Here is a 22,212-nt window from a genome sequence, read left to right as displayed (position 1 = left end):
GAGAAATCAAAGTTAATGTTTTGAGTTGAGTGACCCGTCCTCAGAACCATTTGTAGGCTGAGACTGTCTGTGGTAAGCAGATTCTGGAGCTTCTTGAGACCAATTCATAAACCCACATTGATTTGTGTTAAAATAACAAATAATGTATGTTTACATACAGGAATGTTTACAAATTAATCATTCCAATGGATCAGCACAATGTCATTCTAAATTTAATGCTTGGGTTTGGGTCCAATCCAGACTGACCGATTGAGAGTCTAAGATACACTGAGCATCTTATTAACAACAATGGCACTGCCAAATCAAGGTGGGAAAGGCCTTTGGCACCCTAATCCAAGACCTCTTCGACAATTGCCAGCAATATATAATGACATCCGAGGAGCAGGAAAATTGACATATTGGGCAAAAGAATGATTCCTGATGAAGGGCTTTTGCCCGAAATGTCGGTTTTCCAGCTCCTTGGATGCTGCCTGACCTGCTGTGCTTTTCCAGCACCATTCTAATCTTGACTCTGATCTCTAGCATCTGCTGTCCTCACTTTCGCCTAGCAATATACTTATAGTGATCCAGGGAAAATAAAGATAACCAACCTAATTAACAGGTTAAAGTACCAACCTTATGCTTTAACTCAGAAGCATCATCAAATTGAGAGTAAAGATTTGCTTGAACAGAATGAAAATGAGCTGCGTACAATTCACAGAAGTCAAATCAATACCCAAGGATTCAGGTTACAGTCAGAAAAATGAAATTGCGTGATCTGAATGTCCAGGACAATGCAAAAAAGAGAATACCTTTTCAAATTTAAAAGCAGTTACCAGGTCCAGAAATTCAGGATACTGCAAGAAAGACAGTAATTGTTTTAATAGTAAAGCTATCTTCCAAGATGGAAATTATTGAGATTAAAAGCCCCCTACATGAGGTTATGCAAGAACTACTTGAGATGGCAGGGAAGAGTTCCTCTGCTGTATCTCTTCAAAGGTTGTTTTATAATGATACTGGATACTTAATAGAAGAAGCACACCATTTCCTGGCAGTAAACTCTCTCTTCCTTAATAACCACAGCATTTACAAAAAAGGAAATGTAGAATCCCAGACTATTTACCTAGATGCTTTTCTGATGGTGTTCAATTCACTACAGTAGTGGTTACAGTTGAGAAGTATTTTGTTGACATTGAAGAACTTTGGGGAGTCCTGAGCTTATGAAAAGTTACAATTACATTCCTTAATGACTGGGTGCTTTTTTCAATTTAGGTGGGAGAATTGAGCGGCTATGGCTACAGACTCTCCCCGCCGCCCCAGCAGATGTACAGGTGGAATAATGGTCCGACATCAGGCAGTCACGTAAGGAATATGCTTATTTTAATTCTTTAATACTGAAAACACTTGCTAGCTCTTAAATTACATAATAGTCATATACTCATTGAATTAGGAAATGCCTTTATTCCAAAGCCTTGAAATGTTTTTTTTTCCTTCAGACACATATTTAATTCCTGTTTACAAGCCAGAACAGAATCTCCCTTTACTCTTTTTCAGACAGTGTATTCCAGATTCCTAACCACTCACTTGGTAAAACGCCTTTCCCATATCATCTCAGCTTCTTTTATCAATCACTTTAAATCAGTGTCCTCTAATTATCCATCAATCATCAATGGGGAAAAAATTCTTCCTATCTACTCTGTTGAGAAATCTTATGATTTTGAATCAATTTCCTCTCAACTTGTCCTAAGAAAAATAATTCTAGCTTCACCAATCCATTCAAATAATCTAAGTCTTTAATTTCTGCTAAAAGCTTCACCTCTTTCCAAAAGTGATTCCCATAATAAGGTATAGTATGAACCCAGCTGATAGTATTACGAGACAAGACAGATCCTGGATAGAAATTTGGCTTGGTAAATCATTTATTTTAACTTTAACTAGGTGGTGTCTCACTGAAACATAAGCATGCAATGGTGCAGATTTAGTTTTAACAATAAGACTATGCAAGAGAAATAAAGATAAAATAGAACAGTGAAGATAAAATTATATAAATTATATTTAGCACATGTTTAAAAATTTCAAAACACACGGAAAAGTTTAATCCCAACAATCCAAAACACCTTTTTAAGGTACTTATACCAAAAAGAATTTCCTTCTCTATCACCTAGGAAGCTTAGTTTAATTGTGGCTATAATTCCCAGAGAAAGGAGGAGAACACACCCCCATCTACATCAATGGAATGGAGGTTGAGAACATCAAGTTCCTCGGTGTGATGATAACTGACAAGCTGTCCTGATCTTCCCATGTAAATACGATTGTCAAAAAGACACAATAATGCCTCTTCTTCCTCAGGCAGCTTAGGAAATTTGGCATGTCCATAAGGACCCTCACCAACTTCTAAAGATACACAATTGAAAGCATACTGTCCGGGTGCATAATGGCCTGGAATTGCAACTGCTGTGCCCAGGATCTTAGGAAACTACAGAAGGTGGCCATCATGGGAGTCACCCTTCCATCTGTAGACTTCATTTACACAGCTCGCTGCTGCAGAATGGCTGCCACTCATCAAAGACCCTTCACACCCCAGTAATGATCTCCTACAACCTCTTCCATCGGGCAGGAGATTCGGAAGCCTGAACACATGCACCAGTAGGTTCAGGGACACCTTTTTCCCGGCAGTTGTTAGACTATTGAATGGACTATCTAGCCTTAGATAATGTTAGTCTTGCTCGCGTTCATCTCTCTTGTATGCCCTGTGCAATGTTACCTATATGCATCCGTCTAATTTTTTTGTTCAGTACATCCTTGCTTGCTATGATCTGCTTGTACTACTTGTAACTTGTATGATCTATGTTCTATGTAAACAAAGCTTTTTACTGTCCCTTGGTACAAGTGACAATAAATAAATCAATCAATCTGTCTTGAGAATTTGCAAGACTCATCCTGGAGCCTTCATACAACTGAGCTTAAATATTCTAAGCTTTAAGTAACTCCTTCAGGGTTTTCACGAAATGCTCTAGTCTGAAACTTCTGTTAAACTCCTGACACTCAGATAACCTATTTTCAACAACTTAAAATGTATTTTGCTCTTTTCAGGAGCAATTTCTTTACATATGCAATTATAACTCAGAAGCCTGCACTTCAGTCCAAACTGAAGCAAAAATACCTTTTTCTCCCCAGCTTTGGGTGTTTGTCTTCAGACTAGAAGATTCCAGAATCTTCCACACGATAGATTAATGCACTCTATTGTTTATTTTGTTCACTCACAAACTCTCCCATATTCCTATTAGCCTACAAAAATATCTGTGTTAGACTTCAGTTGAAAAGACATCAACATGGCTACAAAAATACATACAAATTAAACATTAAAGCCCATCAGGTACACATAACATCCATACATCATGAGTTCAAATTTAAAAATCCAAACAAAAAAAATTATAATATTTATAAATCTCACGCCGTATGTCACCAGTTTGATACTCCTGTTGAGATTGAGCCTCTGAACATTCATCAGAACTTCCTTGCTTTTGCATTGTATGCTTCTATTTATAAATCTTTCTCATCCTTCCTTTCCACCCTTAATGATTTGTGTATGTTTACCCCCAGGTCCCTCTGCTTTTTGTCAACTTTTATAATTGTTTTCTATATTTTCCATTTTAAAAATTTCTTGGTAGCTCGAAACCTTAAACATTGGTAATAAGAAGTTGAGGGGTCTTATCTTGCACTTATCAGAGCCAGGATATAAGAAGCAGACTTGGGAAAAAAAAAGCACGAGAAGAGGGTGTTAATTGATTGGTCTATCATTGGCCTAAAGATGCAGCAACAACAATTAACTGTCAATATTAATTCTTGGACCAGGCAGGTAGATTCTGATTGGCCAGTGACCTGTATTATTTTGAGAAGTCTGCTCGTAAGTTCTCGACTATCTTCCAAAAACCTACATTCACTGGTCACCATATGAACTGGGACTCCTTTGGTCCTACCCAGCCACGTAGCTACTCTGAAGGACAGCACATGCTGGTTGTATGTTGGAGGTCTGCGTAGCAGCAGAAAAGAATAGAAGGAATGTATGTGATAACATCGATTTTATTGGCAACCTTGTCTTCTTAAATAATTTTCTATTTTCTTTCTTTCTTCTTTCTATTAAAATATATCACTTCACCCCATCTGCATTGAATTTCATCTGCCACATATCTGTCCATTCCACCAGTGTAGTGACTCTTCTTCTTTAGGAGAAGTTCTGAAGAAAGGCCACCAAACCCAAAATGTTAACTTGGCTTTCTCTCCACAGACGCTGCCAGACATGCTGAGTTTCTCCAGAAATTTCTGTTTTTGCCAATTGATATTCTTTATTGATTGTTAAATGACTTGTTAATGGCACAACTTGCCTCATTCCTAATCAGGCTTCCTTCGTGACAAATTACTAAGCAGTATAGACATTGGGAAAATTCATCAAGGAAAGCAAGCACATGCCTGGTGGATCCAGCTCGCTGCTCGCTCCAAACCATCTCCATGTTGACTGTGACCAAATTGGAGCCCAGATAAATAAATAAATAAATAAATAAATCAGCCCAGATACATGGGCACCAGCTGCACTCATTCCTCCTCCATGGACATTGATATTTGAAATCTATCATCCCAACAAGACCATCCTGGCACTTCCACTATGCACTGACATGATGGTCTAGAAGCACAAACTTGCATTGGAGAGTGCACCACCATTTTGTATTAGAAGCTGCAACGGAATGCACGAGGACAAGCACCCAGCTTGCACACTGCAGCTCACACCCAGGCTACCTTCTCAGGCATATTCACTTGCTCTCTTAGCATTCACTACCTTAGCTTTTACCTACTTGCTCAAACCATCCCTACCTTGCATTACCATGTCATGCTAATTTGCACAGTCACAAAAACAGGCAGCTTGCTATGCTGCTAAGCCACCTTTAGTCTAGGAGACACACATCTTGCTGTGAGGTAGTATGCTACATCAATCTCACAGCTTCTCCATCTGCCTTCAGGGGAATGTTACTGCAATGCTTGTGCAGTAAGTGGGTAACCATGAATCCAACTTTAATAAGAAGGTAATACTCATTGAAAGTTCTCATCATTCAGAGGATCCTGGCACAGTACATCAAGGGAAGACTCCCACACTAATCTTGCAGCTCTACCAAGTTCAGGTGCCCAGTCATGGGAGTCTCAGTTGGAGTTCTGTGCTGAGGCTCCAGGGTTGATGGTGTCAAGGAGATGTATGGACACAGCCAAGGGTCTAGGCACAGGCTGTTTGATCATGTTGATTGAGGGGGTTGGGTCATGGTCTGTCTGTTGGGTCCATCCTCAGAAACTGAGTGGGATCATTTGGGTTGTTGATGAAATTGCCGCTGCAGCTGTCATCCTGAGTCTTGACATTCTAGAGCCGTGGGACTGCAGCCTTCAAATTCTGGGCAAGGGTACAACACAATTCTGAAGAGTGACAACAGGGTTTTGAATGGGGCAATAGTGGGTGGATGGATGTAATGAGGGAGGGATGTTTGTTCATGATCAGTAGCATCTTGGCTTCAAGGGGGAAGATGTGAGTGACCACATCAACGTGGGTACTCATATCACTGATATCGGAGGGGTATGTAGGTGAATGTGGATGTGTTTGCTGGGGACTTTGGAAGTGTGAATCTTATGGAATTAATGGGATTGGCTACTAGGAAGGCAGTGTGCACATTTGAGGGGAGGAGCCACTGGATGAGGAAAGCACATTTTCCATCTTGCTGGAATTCGAAAATACATATTGGGAAGAAGATGGCTGCAATCACACTCTGAGTGGGTGGGGTAAGTGACTTCAACCTGTGAGTGAGGGGGCTGCAGCACTCGTCGTTCATTTGGCTCTTAAATGGGAACAACATAGGTTAACGGACTGATAAAAATCTGTTAGACAAGCTTATAGGCTGCATACTCCAAGCCATTCAACAGCATTGTCCCTCTCCGTAGGTGTCACCTCCCTGGCACAGCCATTGGTAGACAACTGTTTGGCAGCTATATATTTGCATACAGAGAGACTTAAACAATAGGGATCTTCATGTTGGACGGCCAAAGCTGTCAGTAGCACTCAATTCCATGTGTACATATTGTTCTCCATGTTGTACCTTATGTAGTAGGCTCTTGGTGGAAACCACAATCCACGCAACCTCTTGTTATCTGTGAACTGCTGCTAGATGTGACATTGTGCTGAGTGCCTTGACAGAGACACTCAAAAGCAGATGCATGAAAGTTAATGTCAATAATGTTTATGTATAAAGTTTTAAAAACAAGATATCTTTCTTCACCCATACTACCAAAGTGCACTCAATGTTTTCTTTTTTCTCTCCTCCCATTATATCTACATTCACTCTCTGGTTCTGCAGCTGGGTTGAGCTCTGATATAGAGGCCATTGACTCTGGAGATGTGGTAGGGTGAACTGGGTTATTGGATGTTTGTTCTTCTGTCGCCATGTCTGGAGGAGGCATCTGTACTGGGCTATAGGATCTCGTTCCTCTGTCGCCATGTCTTCAGTCCTGGGAGGGACATACACTACATCTAATGACTGTTGCCAACCTGTAAATAGAGGCAGAAAGATGCTCACGTGACTCATTGGACTTCTGGGCAAGGTGGGCCATTACATCCCATGTACCTGTCTGCAGCTGCTGCTTCTTCCTGTGCACTTATATGAAGTACCTGATTCCCAAAACCACAACAACATTAGATCTGACACCAAACTCATGGTGTATAAAGCTGTGGTGGTTCCTGCCCTCCTATATGGCTGAGAGTCGTGGACTATCTATAGACACCTCATGGCACTGCAGCAGTACTAACAACACTGTCTGCACAAGATCCTGTGAATCAGCTGGGAAGGCAGATGCACCAACACCAACATCTTCATTAGGCCAACCTCCTCAGCATCAAGGCAAGGATCACTCTTGATCGGCTCTGATGGGCTGGGCACGTTGTCCGCATGACCAAAATGAGATTCCTCAAGCAGGCGCTGTACTCCCAACTCTGAAACAGCAGGCAAGCCTGAGGTGGACAGAGAAAACATTTCAGGGATTCCCACATGGCTCCACTGGTGAAGTGCGGCATTCTCATGACACCTGTGAATCACTGGCCAAAGACAGTCCAAAGTGGAGGAGGAGCATCCGGAAAGACATCGAGCACCTTGAGATTTGCTGTTGGGAAAAAGCAGAAGCCAGATGAAAGTAGAGTAAAGAGTGTGCTATCAAACCAACTGTCAATCTATGATCACCTTTTGCCACAAGTGTGATAGAGTTTGCGGAAACTGCATCAGACTTTACAGCCACCTAAGTACTCACTCTGAGAGTGGAAGAGTTATCCTTGTATGCAAGGGACCACTAGTGATAGTGGCCTCCTGCAAGTGCTACAAGTGCCAGAAAAAATATAGGCTTTTTTTTTGCTTGGAACAATAAGAAAGAATTTCTGAAAGAAGGCTCATCTGGCAAGATGGACACCCTGAAGGAGTTGATGGAACCTTGTACCAGTAAGCAACTTTGTTGAATGGTGGCAAAAATAGACAGAATCACTTCATGGATCTGAATCTCTTAAGTGCATTGTGTCTAATGGGAACCTATTGCAGACACTGAATTTTAAACGTTTCGAACCACAAGGTGGATGTAATACTAAGATATTAGTCCAGCTACTGTCACTGGATATTGATTTTTGTTGTATAATGGTGTAAATGTAGCCCAATTTCAGTCTTTATTTATTTCCCACAGTTCAGGTACCTCCGAATTAATTAATTACCTTCCATCTGAGTTTTTCCTGCTCAGATAGAAGGTAATTTTCTGGGTGTAACAGTTTATATAAGGCTGGATATATCCTCTCCAGATTAGAACAGTTGATTCCTTTGAAGGGGTCTGTTCTTCAGTTCCATAAATGTTTTTTATTCTTATCTGGACATCTAAAAAAGTTCAGAAAAAGCTTTGCTGCTGCTTTTTCTCAACCATCGTTTTATCTGACCGACTTGGATGGAATGTGTTACGTGCATTGATGTGAACAGGCAAATGCAGGGAGCACTTGGCATATCTGGAATATATGTACCCCAGCTCACCAACTTCACTACTTGATTAAATTTGCTGTTAATGTTTTAAGCTGAAGAACTGACACTTGAAGGAGATTGTGTAAGAATCAGTGCCTTTAGTAGAACAGGCATAGAGCTTTAATGCAGTCATGTGAGCTGTCTTGCTCCCTCTCTCTATGTCTATTTGTCTTTTTTTTCTCTCTCTCTCTCTCTTTTACACACACACACACACACACACACACATTTAAAGGCAAAGGAAAATAGACAGTTTGAAGTCCTTTGGGTATCCTTCAGGCATGAGTTTTTAAACTGTGACCAAGGTTGGTTAGCTAGTTTCTTGATAGAGTCAGGAATAACAAATATTGTAGTTATTTTTAGGCTATTTGATTTTCTGGTGCTTCTTTCAATCAGCCAACCAGGTCCTTTTCTTCTTGCAAGAGACAGTTGTCTTAGCCTGTCATCAGATCTGATTTTTAATTCCATCTCGCTTGGTCCATCAAAAAAAATCCTTAAAATAAAAGGTATTTATATATTTCACATCTGAGGAGGGTATAGCATCTAAATACTGCAGATGTTTCGTTTCCAATATGTCAAGACTTTCATAATGGTTTAAATCAAATTGGAGAGGAGGACCTTTTCACGCTTCCCATGGGGTCAGAATTGATTTCACTGCTCATAGGGGAAATTCTTTCTTCCAGCTGAGTCAATCTTTGGTCAATTCCACACTGATTCTCATGAAACCTGGCAATCTGTGTGGGCCAGGTTATCCCTAAGGCCATTTAAAGTCAAGTGTTTTGGTTCTTCTTTAAGAATTGTTTCTGTCCATGAATGTCCCAGTTATTTAATCAGTTGATGAATATATCATCATGACAAATGATGAACTCGCCAGGAAAGTATCCATTTAACAAATATATACTTAACCCTGTAGTTTAGGGTTGCCAACCCTTAAATAAAGGCCTGGAGTTTCCAAGATTTGAAGATTAGCCTTCAGAAGGGTGTTGGTACAACATTGCAAGGTATAATTTTCTTTGCATATTTTGGTTTATTCATTAAAAAAACCTATTGGAGATGGGGGAAGAAAAGATTTTTGACTGACCCAAGAACCATTCTAATGGGTAAGGAATCTTTCTGCTTTCCACATGGTCTGGGGATGTGGTGCAGTATGAAGATCTAGTGGTGAAAATATAGAGATGGTGTGGTGTTCAGAGGCAGAGTATCACATGAGGAAACCTCCTGAAATTTATGCCATCAGAGCTGACACCCCCATTGGATAGAATTTGAATTTTGTTTCTTTAGATCCAGAAACAAAATCTTCTAATGTTCTCAGCCATGGTTGCATTCGTTTAAGACAATTTTGAGCTCTTCAGTGAATTATTTTTGTTATTTACAGGGAGCAATCATATATGGAGAGTGTTGTCACCTTTCTGCAAGATGTAGTCCCACAGGTATGTGATATAATTATGTAAATTCTTTCACATACAATATTCCATCTGTGCTGTATTCTATTGCAACAGAATTTCTCAGGTAAAAGCAAACAGCAAATGTTGTAAATCTGAAGTAAAATTAGAAAATGCTGAAAATCTTAATTAAATTAATCAGCATCTGAAATTGTTTCAAGAAAATATGCGGGAACATTTCTGCCCAGAATGATGGAAACACTTAAAGTTTTCTTTAAGTTGTTCCACCTGTGTGTATTTACAACTTTTTAAAAATTGTTCATGGGATGTGAGCATCACTTGCTAGGGCAGCACATATTGCCCATTCCGAATTGCCATATTTAGTAACTTACACAATTGGGAGATGTCTTACAGTCGAGAGTGTGGTGCTGGAAAAGCATAGCAGGTTAGGCAGCATCCGAGGAGCAGGAGAATCAACGTTTCAGGCATAATCCCTTCATCAGGCTCCTGCTGATTCTTCTGCTTCTCAGATGCTGTCTGACCTGCTGTGCTTTTCCAGCACCACACTCTCAACTCTGATCTCCAGCACCCGCTGTCCTCACTTTCTCCAAGGAAACGTCTTAAAACCCTTTTCAATGTGCATTGCACTTAGAGTCATAGTCAGAGAGACATACAGCATGGAAACAGACCCTTTGGTCAAATTCGTCCATGCTGACCAGATAACCAAAATAAATTCAGTCCATTTGCCAGCATTTGGTCCATATCCCTCAAAACTCTTCCTATTCATTTGCCCATTCCGATGCCTCTTAAATGTTGTATTTGTACCAGCCTCAACCATTTCTTCTGGAAGCTCATTCCACACATGCACCACCCTCTATGTGAAAAAATTGCCTCTTAGGTCCCTTTTAAATCTTTCCCCTCTCACCTTAATCCTATGCCCTCTAGTTCTGGACTCCCCTACCTCAAGGAAAAGACCTTATTTATTTACCCTATCCATGCCCCTCATAGTTTTATAAACCTCTATAAGGTCATCCCTCAGCCTCTGACACTGCAGGGAAAACAGCCCCAGCTTATTCAGTGTCTTCCTATAGCTCAAACCCTCCAACTCTGGTAACAGCCTTGTACATCTTTTCTGAACCCTTTCAAGTTTCACAACATCCTTCCAGCACCGATCCTGGTAGCATACCACCGGTCACAGGCCTCTAGTCTGTAAAGCAACCCTCCACCACCACTCTCTGTCTTCTACCTTCGAGCCAGTTCTGTATCCAAATGGCTAGTTCCTCCTCTATTCTGTGTGATCTAATGTTGCTAACGGTATGCGATGAGAATCCTTGTTGAGTGCCTTACTGAAGTCTATAAAGATCATGTCCACTGCTCTGCCATCATCAGTCCTCTTTGTTACTTAGCCATAGAGTCAGACAGATGTACAGCATGGAAACAGACCCTTTGGTCTAACTCGTCCACACCAGCTAGATATCCCAAATCAATCTAGTCCCATTTGCCAGTATTTGGCCCATATTCCTCTAAACTCTTCCTATTCATACACCTATCCAGATGCCTTTTAAATGTTGCAATTGTGCCACCCTCCACCACTTTCTCTGGCAGCTTATTCCATACATGCACCCCGCCCTCTGTGTGAAAAAGTTGCCCCTTCGGTCCTTTTTAAATCTTTCCCCTCTCATCCTAATCTTATGTCTTCTAGTTCTGGACTCCCCAGGGGAGTCCAGAACTAGACCTTGTATGTTTACCCTATCCATGCCCCTCATAATTTTATAAACCTCTATAAGGTCACTCCTCAGCCTCCGACACTCCAGGGAAAACAGCCCCAGCCTATTCAGTGTCTCCCTGTAGCTCAAACCCTCTAAGCGTGGCAACGTCCTTGTAAATCTTTTCTGAACCCTTTCAAGTTTAACAACACCATTCCTATAGAAGGGAGACTGAAATTGCATTGAATATTCCAACAGTGGCCTAACCATCGCCCTGTACCGCTGTAATATGACCTCCCAAATTGTATACTCAGTGCTCCGGCCAATAAAGGAAAGCCTACCAAACGCCTTCTTCACTATCCTACCTACCTGTGACTTCACTTTCAAGGAACTGTGAACCTGTACTCCAATGTCTGTTAGTTCAGCAACACTCTCCAGGACCTTACTATTAAGTATATAAGTCCTGCCCTGATTTGTCTTTACAAAATGTAACACCTCACTTTTATCTAAATTAAACTCCATCTGCCACTCCTCAGCTCGTTGGCCTATCTGACCAAGATCCTGTTGCACTGAGGTAAACTTCTTCGCTGTCCACTACATCGCCAATTTTGGCGTCATCTGCAAACTTACTAACTATACCTTCTATGTTCACATCCAAATCATTTATAGAAATGATGAAAAGCAGTGGACCCAGCACCGATTCTTGTGGCACACCACTTGTCACAGTCTTCTAGTCTGAAAAGCAACCCTCCACCACCACAATTTAATTTCTACTTTGAGCCATTTCTATATCCAGATGGCTAGTTCTCCTTATGTTCAATGTGATTTAACCTTGCTAACCAGTCCATGATGAGGAACCTCATTGAACGCCTTACTGAAATCCACATAGATCACGTCCATCGCTCCGCCGTCATCAATCCTCTTTGTTACTTCTTCAAAAAATTCAATCAAGTTAGTAAGACATGGTTTCCCACGCCACCTTGACTGTCCCTAATCAGCCCTTGCCTATCCAAATACATGTAAATCCTGTCCTTCAGGATTCCTCCAAAAACTTGCCCACCACTGATGTCAGGTTCACCAGTTTATAGTTTCCTGGCTTTTCCTTACCACCTTTTTAAATTAGTGGCACCATGTTAGCCAACCTCTGGTCTTCTGGCACCTCCCTTATGGCTATCGATGATACAAATATCTCAGTAAGGGGTCCAGCAATCACTTCCCTAACTTCCCACAGAGTTCTAGGGTACCAGATGGCTCTGTGGTTAGCACAGCTGCCTAATAGCGCCAGGTACCTGGGTTCGCTTCTAGCTTCATGCGACTGTCTGTATGGCGTTTGCACATTCTCCCTGTGTCTGCTTGGTTTTCCTTTGGGTGCTCTGATTGCCTCCCATAATCCAAAGTTGTGCAGGTTGGGTGAATTTGCCATGCTAAAGTATCCACAGTGTTCAGGGATGTGTAGGTTAGGTGCATTAGTCAGGGGTAAATGTAGAGTAGTAGGGGAATGGGTCTGGGTGGTTTACTCTTTGGAGGGTTTGTGTGGACTAGTTGGACCAAATAGCCTGTTTCCACACTGTAGGGATTCTATGATTTTATGATCTGATTATGTCCAGGGGATTTATCCACCATTGTGCAGCTGGTTCACCTTCCTCTGTAATATGGACATATTTCAAAATGTCACTATTTGTTTCTCCATGTTCTATATCTTCCATATACTTTTCTACAGTAAACACTGATGCAAAATACTTGTTTCGTATCTTCCTCATCTCCTGTGGTTCCATACATAGGTTGCCTAGCTGATTTTGAAGGGGTCCTATTCCCTCCCTAGTTACCTTTTTGCCCTTAATATAGTTGTAGAGTCCCTCTGAATTCTCCTTAACCCTATTTGCCAAAGCTATCTCATGTCCTCCTTTTGCTCTCCTGATTTCCTTCTTAAGTATACTGCTACTGCCATTATACTCTTCCAGGAATCACTTGACTTCTGCTGTCTATACCTGACCAATGCTTCCTTCTGATTCTTGACCAGAACCTCAATTTCTCTAGTCATCCAGCATTTCCTACACCTACCAGCTTGGCCCTTCACCCTAATAGGAACATTCTGTCTCTGGACTCCCCTTATCTCATTTTTGAAGGCTCCCTGTTTTCTAGCCACCCTTTTACCTGTGAACATTTCGCCCCCCCCAATCAACGTTTGAAAGTTTTTACCAAATACTGTCAAAATTGGCTTTCCTCCAGTTTAGAACTCTAACTTTCAGATCTGGTCTATCCATTTCCATCACTATTTTAAAGTAATAGAGTTATGGTTACTTCTGGCAGGTATGTGGCATTAAAGGAATTCGTCCAAAGTTATACCCACCTCTCCAACATGCTTACTTTTCCTTGTTCACTAGTTTGAAGCTGTTATCCTGTGAATGCCATTCCACTCAGCATAAGCCTTGCAGATCTTAATTTCAGTAGCACATCCTAGTTCTTTAAATTTCCAGAAATTTTGTCTCTTATACTCACTTTCTTTCAAATAGAAAACTAGCCCATAGAAGCACTCTGGTTGATTGTTAACATAATCAACCCCTCTGCTCTTCATAGTGGCACTACTTTGTTTTTAGAATCCCTACAGTGTGGAAACAGGCCCTTCGGCCCAACAAGTCCACACTGACCCTCTGAAGAGAACCCAGCCAGAGCCATTCCCCTACCACCCGACATTCTATCCTGACTACTGCACCTAACCTACATAACCCTGAACACTATAGATACTTTAGTTTAGCCAATTCACCTAACCTGCACATCTTTAGACTGTGGGAGGAAGCCAGAGCATCTGGAGGAAACTCAAGCAGACACGGGGAGAATGTGCAAGCTCCACACAGACAGTCATCCGAGGCTGGAATCAAACCTGGGTCCCTGGTGCTGTGAGGCAGCAGTGCTAACCACTGAACCACCATTCTGCCCTCTTCCTTGTGGAAGACTAGTTTGTCCTTCCAAAATAGTATCTGTCTTGCTTCTTTCTCAGTAGAATCTTTGCAGGAAGTGAGGAAGGAAGGGGGAGTCCTGGAAAACGAGAAGGGTTGTCATTGGGAGAGTATCGGGTAAGTAGGACCAATCTGAAACGAGGAATTTAAGAGGGCTAAAATAGGTCATGAAATATCTTTAGCAAGCAGGAAAACCCCAAAGCCTTTTATTCATATATAAGGAGCAAGAGGGTAACTAGAGGAAGGGTTGGCCCACTCAAGGACAAAGGGGGGAAGTTATGTGTGGAGTTAGAGAAAATGGGTGAGATTCTTAATGAGTACTTTGCATCAGTATTCACTAAGGAGAGGGACATAATGGATGCTAAGTAAATTTCAGGTGAGAAGTTCGAGGGATGGTCGTCTTTTCTGCCTTTGCTTAAGACCCTGAATGATTAATTAACTCCAACTTATGGACCTATTCCACTGGGTTGCAATTTTCTCAGCTTCAGGTTGGACAAATTAAGTCCCTCCATCTGCACTGATTTGTGTATGATTGTGAGCATTGATGTGGGACAAGGGGGCATAGCTTTAAATTAAGGGGGGGTAGATATAGGACTGATGTTAGGGGTAGGTTCTTCACTCAGCGAGTTGTAAGTTCATGGAATGCCCTACCAGTAGCAGTGGTGGACTCTCCCTCTTTATGGATATTTAAGCGGGCATTGGATAGGTATATGGAGGATAGTGGGTTAGTGTAGATTAGGTGGGCATTGATCGGCGCAACATCGAGGGCCGAAGGGCCTGTACTGCGCTGTATTCTTCTATGTTCTATGTTCTATGTTCTATGAGAGAGAGAGAGAGTATATAGTGCAGTGAGGTCACCTGTAGTGTGACATAAACCTAAGGTCCCAGTTGAGGCTATCCCTATGAGTACCGAACTTGGCTCTGCTCAAGCTAAATTTGTTTAATATTACATTCCATGACACTGAAGTCATGTTGCTATAAATTCTGTGTCTTATGATTTTGCTGCACAACCACCTGATGAAGAAGCAGCAGTTCGAAAACTAGTGCTTTCAAATAAACATGTTGGTCTATAACCTGGCGTTGTGTGAGTTTTAACCCCAATCCAACTCCGGTACCTTCAAATCTGAATTATCCTTGCTACCTTTCTTAAACAAAGGGACAACATTAACAATTTTCCAGTCCTCCGGGACCTCACCTGTGTTCAAGGATGCTGCAAAGATATCTGTTAAGGCCCCACCCCACCTATTTCCTCACTCGCTTCCCCCAGTATCCTGGCATAGATCCCATCCAGACCTGAGGGACTTGACCGCCTTAATGCCTTTTAGAATACTCAACACTTCCTCCGTCCTTATGCCGACTTGACCTAGAGTAATGAAAGATCTATCCCTAACCTCAGCATCCATTATGTCCCTCTCCTTAGTGAATACTGATGCAAAGTACTCATTAAGAATCTCACCCATTTTCTCTGACTCCACACATAACTTCCCCCCTTTGTCCTTGAGTGGGCCAACCCTTCCTCTAGTTACCCTCTTGCTCCTTATATATGAATAAAAGGCTTTGGGGTTTTCCTGCTTGCTAAAGATATTTCATGACCTATTTTAGCCCTCTTAAATTCCTCGTTTCAGATTGGTCCTACTAATCCGATACTCTCCCAAAGCTTCGTCTGTTTTCACTTGCCTACACCTATATATGCTTTCTTTTTTCCTCTTAACTTGTCTCAGAATTTCATCTGTCATCACAGTTTCCTAATCTTGCCATTTCTACCCCTCATTTTTCACAGGGACATGTCTGTTCCTCACTCTAATCAACCTCTCTTTAAAAGCTTTCCACATATCAAATGTGGATTTATCCTTAAACAGCTGTTCCCAATCCACATTCCCCAGCTCCTGCCGAATTTTGCTATAGTTGGCCTTCCCTCAATTTAATACTCTTCCCTTAGGACCACTCTCATCTTTGTCCATGAGTATTCTAAAACTTACAGAATTGTGATCAACATTCCCAAAATAATTCCTTACTGAGCCTTCAGCCACCTCGCCACGCTCATTTCCCAACACCAGGTCCAGTATGGCTCCATCTTGAGTTGGGCTATTTACATATTACTCTATAAAACCCTCCTGGATGCTCCTTACAAATTATGCTCCAACTGAATCTCCAACACTAAGTGAATCCCCGTCAATGTTGGGAAAATTAAAATCTCCCATCACCACCACCCTGTTAGTCCTACATCTTTCCATAGTCTGTTTACATATTTGTATTTTTATCTCACACTTGATGTTGGGAGGCCTGTTGTACAGCTCCAACATTGTTACTGCAGTCTTCCAGTTTCTGAGCTCTGCCCATATTGCCTCACTGCTCAAGTCCTCCACAGTGCTGTCCTTCAGCATAGCTGTGATATTCTCTCTGACTAGTAATGTAAGTCCTCCAACCCTTTTAACTCTCTCTTTATCCCGCCTGAAACATCTATATCCTGGTATATTTAGTTTCCAACTTTTCCCTTACTTCAACCAAGTGTCAGTAATAGCAATAATATCATACTCCCAGGTACAAATCCAAGGCCAAAGTTCATCCGCCTTATCTATTACACTTTTCGCATTAAAACAAATGCACCTCAGACCACCAGTCCCTTTGCGTTCATCATCTGCTCCAAACCCACTCTTCCCCTTAGTCACGCCGACTTCATTGTCTGTTCCTTACAGGCTTTAGTTACTTCCTCCTTACTGTCCACTAATCTCCTCATTTGGTTCCCATCCCCCACAACCTTAGTTTAAACAAATTGACAGGTAAGACTAGGTCAGACGGGGATGTCTGGTCAGCGTGGATGAGTTGGACTGAAGGGTCTGTTTCTGTGCTGTATGACTCTTTATGCATAGTGTTAATTTTTGTTTTCTTTTCATTAATTTTATTTTTTTTCAGGCATACACTGGTTCATCTCCAACAGATGAGAAGGAAAAGATAGTCTGGGTCCGTTTCGAAAAAGCTGATATTAATGGTAAATGCAGTTTTTAATTTTCAATAGCTCTTTGCCTCTATTTTCCTGATTAAAATAATACCATTAGGATTCCTGTAAATTAGGCTTATCCAAAGGTGGCCTGTGAGCTGAAATGGAGCCCTCCAATGATTTTTTGTGGTCTGCCAGCATATTGTTCAAAATATGGTTAGTGTCACTGGAAGATCATGCAAGAATCTACTCCTCCAGTAGAGGCCATTTTTCTCCGGTATTTGTTTCTGATAGTGAGTCTTTCAACAGCAAATACCGGAGAAAAACACTGTCATTAGTAGAGAAGCGAGCAATACAGCATGCTTGGTTTAACTCAGCTGGGGACCTGGTGCTGTGGTGGTAAGTCTGCAGAATGTTGCCCAAGACAGTTAATTGGGGGAAACAGAAATGAGAATTGGGTTGCTGGCTGGCTGGCTATTTGGCAAGAGATTGGATGTTTGGCTGACTGGAGGAAGATGGGGAAATAATGAAATGTGGACAGATTGGGGAGGGGTTGGTGGGAGACAAGAGATCATGAGTATGATGGTTGCAGTAACAGTATGCCCCAGGACTTGTTGGAATGTTAGACCAAATATGTGTTTGTACCTTCACAGTCATCCTGTACTGCACTTCGGTGAGACTAGTTCATAAACCTCCCTTAATCAGTGACCTTCCCAGGCCAATGTGAGTGAGTGAGTATGGGTGACTCAGTAAGTTAGTGACTGCAGATGGATAGGTGAGTGAGTGATGCAGGTGTCTTGGCAAGTGATCAAGTGGGGGTAGGTTGATGAGTGAGTGAGTGTGGGTGGATTGGTGAGTGAGTGAGTGAGTAAGTACAGGTAGATTGATGAATGAGTGAGTGTGGGTTGATTGGTGAGTGAGTGAGGGAGGGAGTGCTGGTGAATTGAAATGATTGTCATTGTTAGTGATTGTGGGTGGATTGGTGAGTGAGTTCAGGTAGATTGTTGAGTGAGTGAGTACGGGTGGATTGATGAGGGAGAGAGTGCGAATGGATTGGTGAGTGAGAGAGGGAGTGAGTGCTGGTGGATTGTTGTGATTGTTGTTAGTGGTTGCAGATTGATTGGTGAGTGAGTATGGATAGATTGATGAGTGAGGGAGTGAGTGCGGGTGGATTTGTGAGGGAGTGAGTGCGAGTGGATTGGCGAAGGAGTAAGTGCGGGTGGATTGGTGAGTGAGTGCTGATGTATTAATGTGATTGTCATTGTTAGTGATTGCTGGTGGATTGATGAGTGAATGAGTAGGGGTAGATTGATGAGTGAATTGATGAGTAGATGAATCCAGGTGGATGAGTGAGGGAGTGAGTATGGGTGAATTGGTGAGGGAGTGAGTGCAAGTGGATTGGTGAGTGAGAGTATGAGTGGATTGGTGAGTGAGTGAGTGCGAGTAGATTGGTGAGTAAATGAGGGAGTGAGTGCTATTGGATTGATGTGATTGTCGTTGTTAATGATTGTGGGTAAATTGGTGAGTGAGTGCAGGTAGATTGATGAGTGACTTAGTGAGTGTGGGCAGAGTGTTTGCAAATGATTGAAAGTGTGGATGATTGATGAGTCAGTGAGAAAATGTGGCTGGAGTGATGAGTGAAAGAGTGATAAGCAAATGAGAGAGTGTGGATGAATTTCTGAATGAGTGAGTGTTGGTGGATTGGTGAGTGAATGAGTGAATGTGGGCAAGTTGGTAGGGTGGGTGGGTACATGAAGGTGGGTGGGTTGTTGTGTTTGTATGTTTGGGTGCATATGGGTGGATCAGTGAGTGTGTTTGAGCTGCTCACAGACCCACACTTCTGCTCCTCCTCCCTCCCTAAAAATCTCTTCACAAAGCAGACTGGTAGAGTACTAAAGGTAAAAACAATGACTACAGATGCTGGAAACCAGATTCTTGATTAGTGGAGCTAGAAGACCACAGCAGTTCAGGCAGCACTAAAATCTAAACTAAATTGCACCTGCTTCCAACCTCCCACTTCAATGTGAATTCTGTCAAGCCCAGCTTGATTGTACTCCACCAGAGATGAATGAAAGTCATTGTTAGTTAAACTTCTTGGGTTGACCATAGTCCCAGTCCCTTCCCTGGCGATCAGGACTTGTCTTTGGCTCAGCTTCTGACCCGGAAAGGTTAATAAAAGAGCTATTATTAATTAGATCTGCTGCTAGGCGCTTTTTAATGGCTACTTTTTGAAATTATTCAAAATTGTTTTGAAACCTTTTTTCTGTAACTCATGTTTAACATTGTGGTGAAGGATGAGATTTCTGAATACTTGGAAGATAGGGCAAAGTCAGCATGGTTTCATCAAGGGGAGGTCATGCCTTACAAATCTGCTAGAATTCTTTTAGGAAGTAACAAGCAGGTTAGACCAAGGAGAGCCAACGGATGTTATCTACTTGGACTTCAAGAAGGTCTTGGATAAGGTGCCACACAGGGAGGCTACTGAGTTGAGAGTGTGGTGCGTGAAAAGCACACCAGGCTAGGCAGCATCCAGGGAACAGGAGAATCAATGTTTCAGGCATAAGCCCTTCATCAGGAATGAGGTTTGTGGGCCAGGGGTCCTGAGAGATAAATGGGAGGTAATAGGGCTAGAGGGAAGGTAGATGGGAATGTGATAGGTTGATGAAGGTGGATGGGGGGGGAAACGTGATAGATCGAAGAGGAGGGTGGAGTGAATAGGTGAGAAGTAAGATGGACAGGTCAAGAAAGTGATGCAGAGTTGGAGGCTTGGTACTGGGATAAAGTGGGGGGAGGGGAAGTGAGGAAATGCACATTGATTCAGTGGGGTTGCAGGGTCCCAAGATGGAAGATGAGGCGTTCTTCCTCCAGGTATTGGGTGGTTAGGGTTTGGTGATGGAGAAGGCCCATGACCTGCATGTCCTTGGTGGAATGGGAGGTGGAGCTAAAGTGTTCGGCCATGGGGAGGTGGGGTTGGTTGGTGTGGGTGTCCCAGAGATGTTCTCCAAGATGATCTGCAAGTTGGTGTTCTGTCTCCTCGATATAGAGGAGACCACATTGGGTGCAACAGGTGTAGTAGATGACGTGTGTGGAAATACAGGTAAATTTCTGTTGGATGAGGAAGGATCCCTTGGGGCCTTGGGTCCTTAGACGGAGGTGAGGAGGGAGGTGTGGGTGCAGGTTTTGCACTTCTTGTGTTGGCAAGGTAAGGTGCTGGGAGCGGGGTTTGGGCTGGTAGAGGGTGTGGATCTGACAAGGGAGTCACGGAGGGAATGATTTCTCTGAACCACAAATTAGGGTCGGTAGGGAAATTTATGTGGTGGGGTCTGTTTGTAGATGGCGGAAGTAAAGGACCTGATCAGGTGTAACCGAGAACTCTGTGGGAAGCTAGAGAAGTGATTGCTGGGCCTCTTGCTGAGATATTTGTATCATCAATAATCACAGGTGAGGTGCCGGAAGACTGGAGGTTGGCAAACGTGGTGCCACTGTTTAAGAAGGGTGGTAAAGACAAGCCAGGGAACTATAGACCAGTGAGCCTGACCTCAGTGGTGGTCAAGTTGTTGGAGGGAATCCTGAGGGACAGGATGTACATGTATTTGGAAAGGCAAGAACTGATTCGGGATAGTCAGCATGGTTTTGTGCGTGGGAAATCATGTCTCACAAACTTGATTGAGTTTTTTGATGAAGTAACAAAGAAGATTGATGAGGGCAGAGCAGTAGATATGATCTATATGGACTTCAGTAAGGCGTTCGACAAGGTTCCCCATGGGAGACTGATTAGCAATGTTAGATCTCATGGAATACAGGGAGAACTAGCCATTTGGATACAGAACTGGCTCAAAGTAGAAGACAGAGGGTGGTGGTGGAGGGTTGTTTTTCAGACTGGAGGCCTGTGACCAGTGGAGTGTCACAAGGATTGGTGCTGGGCCCTCTACTTTTTGTCATTTACATAAATGATTTGGATGCGAGCATAAGAGGTACAGTTAGTAAGTTTGCAGATGACACCAAAATTGGATGTGTAGTGAACAGCGAAGAGGGTTACCTCAGATTACAACAGGATCTGGACTAGATGGGCCAAGGGGCTGAGAAGTGGCAGATGAAGTTTAATTCAGATAAATGCAAGGTGCTGCATTTTGGGAAAGCAAATCTTAGCAGGATGTATACACTTAATGGTAAGGTCCTAGGGAGTGTTGCTGAACAAAGAGACCTTGCAGTGCAGGTTCATAGCTCCTTGAAAGTGGAGTCGCAGGTAGATAGGATAGTGAAGAAGACGTTTGGTATGCTTTCCTTTATTGGTCAGAGTATTGAGTACAGGAGTTGGGAAGTCATGTTGCAGCTGTACAGGACATTGGTTAGGCCACTGTTGGAATATTGTATGCAATTCTGGTCTCTTTCCTATTGGAAAGATGTTGTGAAACTTGAAAGTGTTCAGAAAAGATTTACAAGGATGTTGCCAAGGTTGGCAGGATCTGAGGTACAGGGAGAGGCTGAACAATCTGGGGCTGTTTTCCCTGGAGCGTCGGAGGCTGAGGGGTGACCTTATAGAGGTTTACAAAATTATGAGGGGCATGGATAGGATAAATAGACAAAGTCTTTTCCCTGGGATGGGGGAGTCCAGAACTAGAGGGTATAGGTTTAGGGTGAGAGGGGAAAGATGTGAAAGAGACCTAAGGGGCAACTTTTTCACGCAGAGGGTGGTACGTGTATGGAATGAGCTGCCAGAGGATGTGGTGGAGGCTAGTACAATTGCAACATTTAAGAGGCATTTGGATGGGTATATAAATAAGAGGGGTTTGGAGGGATATGGGCTGGGTGCTGGCAGATTGATTTGGGATATCTGGTTGGCATGGACGGGTTGGACCGAAGGATCTGTTTCCATGCTGTACTATGACTGTACTATGAATCTGGTGGGGGATGATGCAATGTATCCAGAGGTTGGTGGGATGGAAGGTCAGGATCAGGGGAAATGGAGGAGATGCGCTGGAGGGCATCTTTGACCACATGGGAGGGGAAAATTGCAGTCCTTGAAGAAGGAGGCCATCTGGAATGTTCTCTGGTGGAATTGGTCCTCCTGGGAGAAACTCCTCCTGGGAGTCTTCAGCAAAGGCTTCACCTTCATCCCACTACGTTACAGATTAATGAGTTTGACCTACGTTGTGACCTTGAACATTTCTTCTGCCA

At 42.6% G+C, this 22,212-nt stretch overlaps 1 protein-coding gene across 4 annotated transcripts in view; it reads left to right on the top strand.

The window, feature by feature from the left end:
- Positions 1-22,212, top strand: part of bcas3 (BCAS3 microtubule associated cell migration factor) — a 1,192,206-nt gene that overhangs the window by 21,375 nt on the left and 1,148,619 nt on the right. For 3 of the 4 annotated variants that reach the window (XM_072590043.1, XM_072590044.1, XM_072590042.1), the window contains exons 2-4: positions 1,252-1,341; positions 9,427-9,481; positions 17,010-17,085. In XM_072590043.1, the coding sequence (XP_072446144.1) occupies positions 1,271-1,341; positions 9,427-9,481; positions 17,010-17,085 (202 nt within the window). In that variant the 5' untranslated portion in view covers positions 1,252-1,270. Of the gene's footprint in view, positions 1-1,251; positions 1,342-9,426; positions 9,482-17,009; positions 17,086-22,212 lie in introns of those variants that run through there. The other variant, XM_072590046.1, reaches the window with a different exon arrangement.

Source organism: Chiloscyllium punctatum, chromosome 19 (genome assembly GCF_047496795.1).
Source record: "Chiloscyllium punctatum isolate Juve2018m chromosome 19, sChiPun1.3, whole genome shotgun sequence".
Lineage (NCBI taxonomy): Eukaryota > Metazoa > Chordata > Chondrichthyes > Orectolobiformes > Hemiscylliidae > Chiloscyllium > Chiloscyllium punctatum.
Note: the sequence above shows the minus strand (reverse complement) of the source record. Positions and strands in the feature narration are given on the sequence as shown.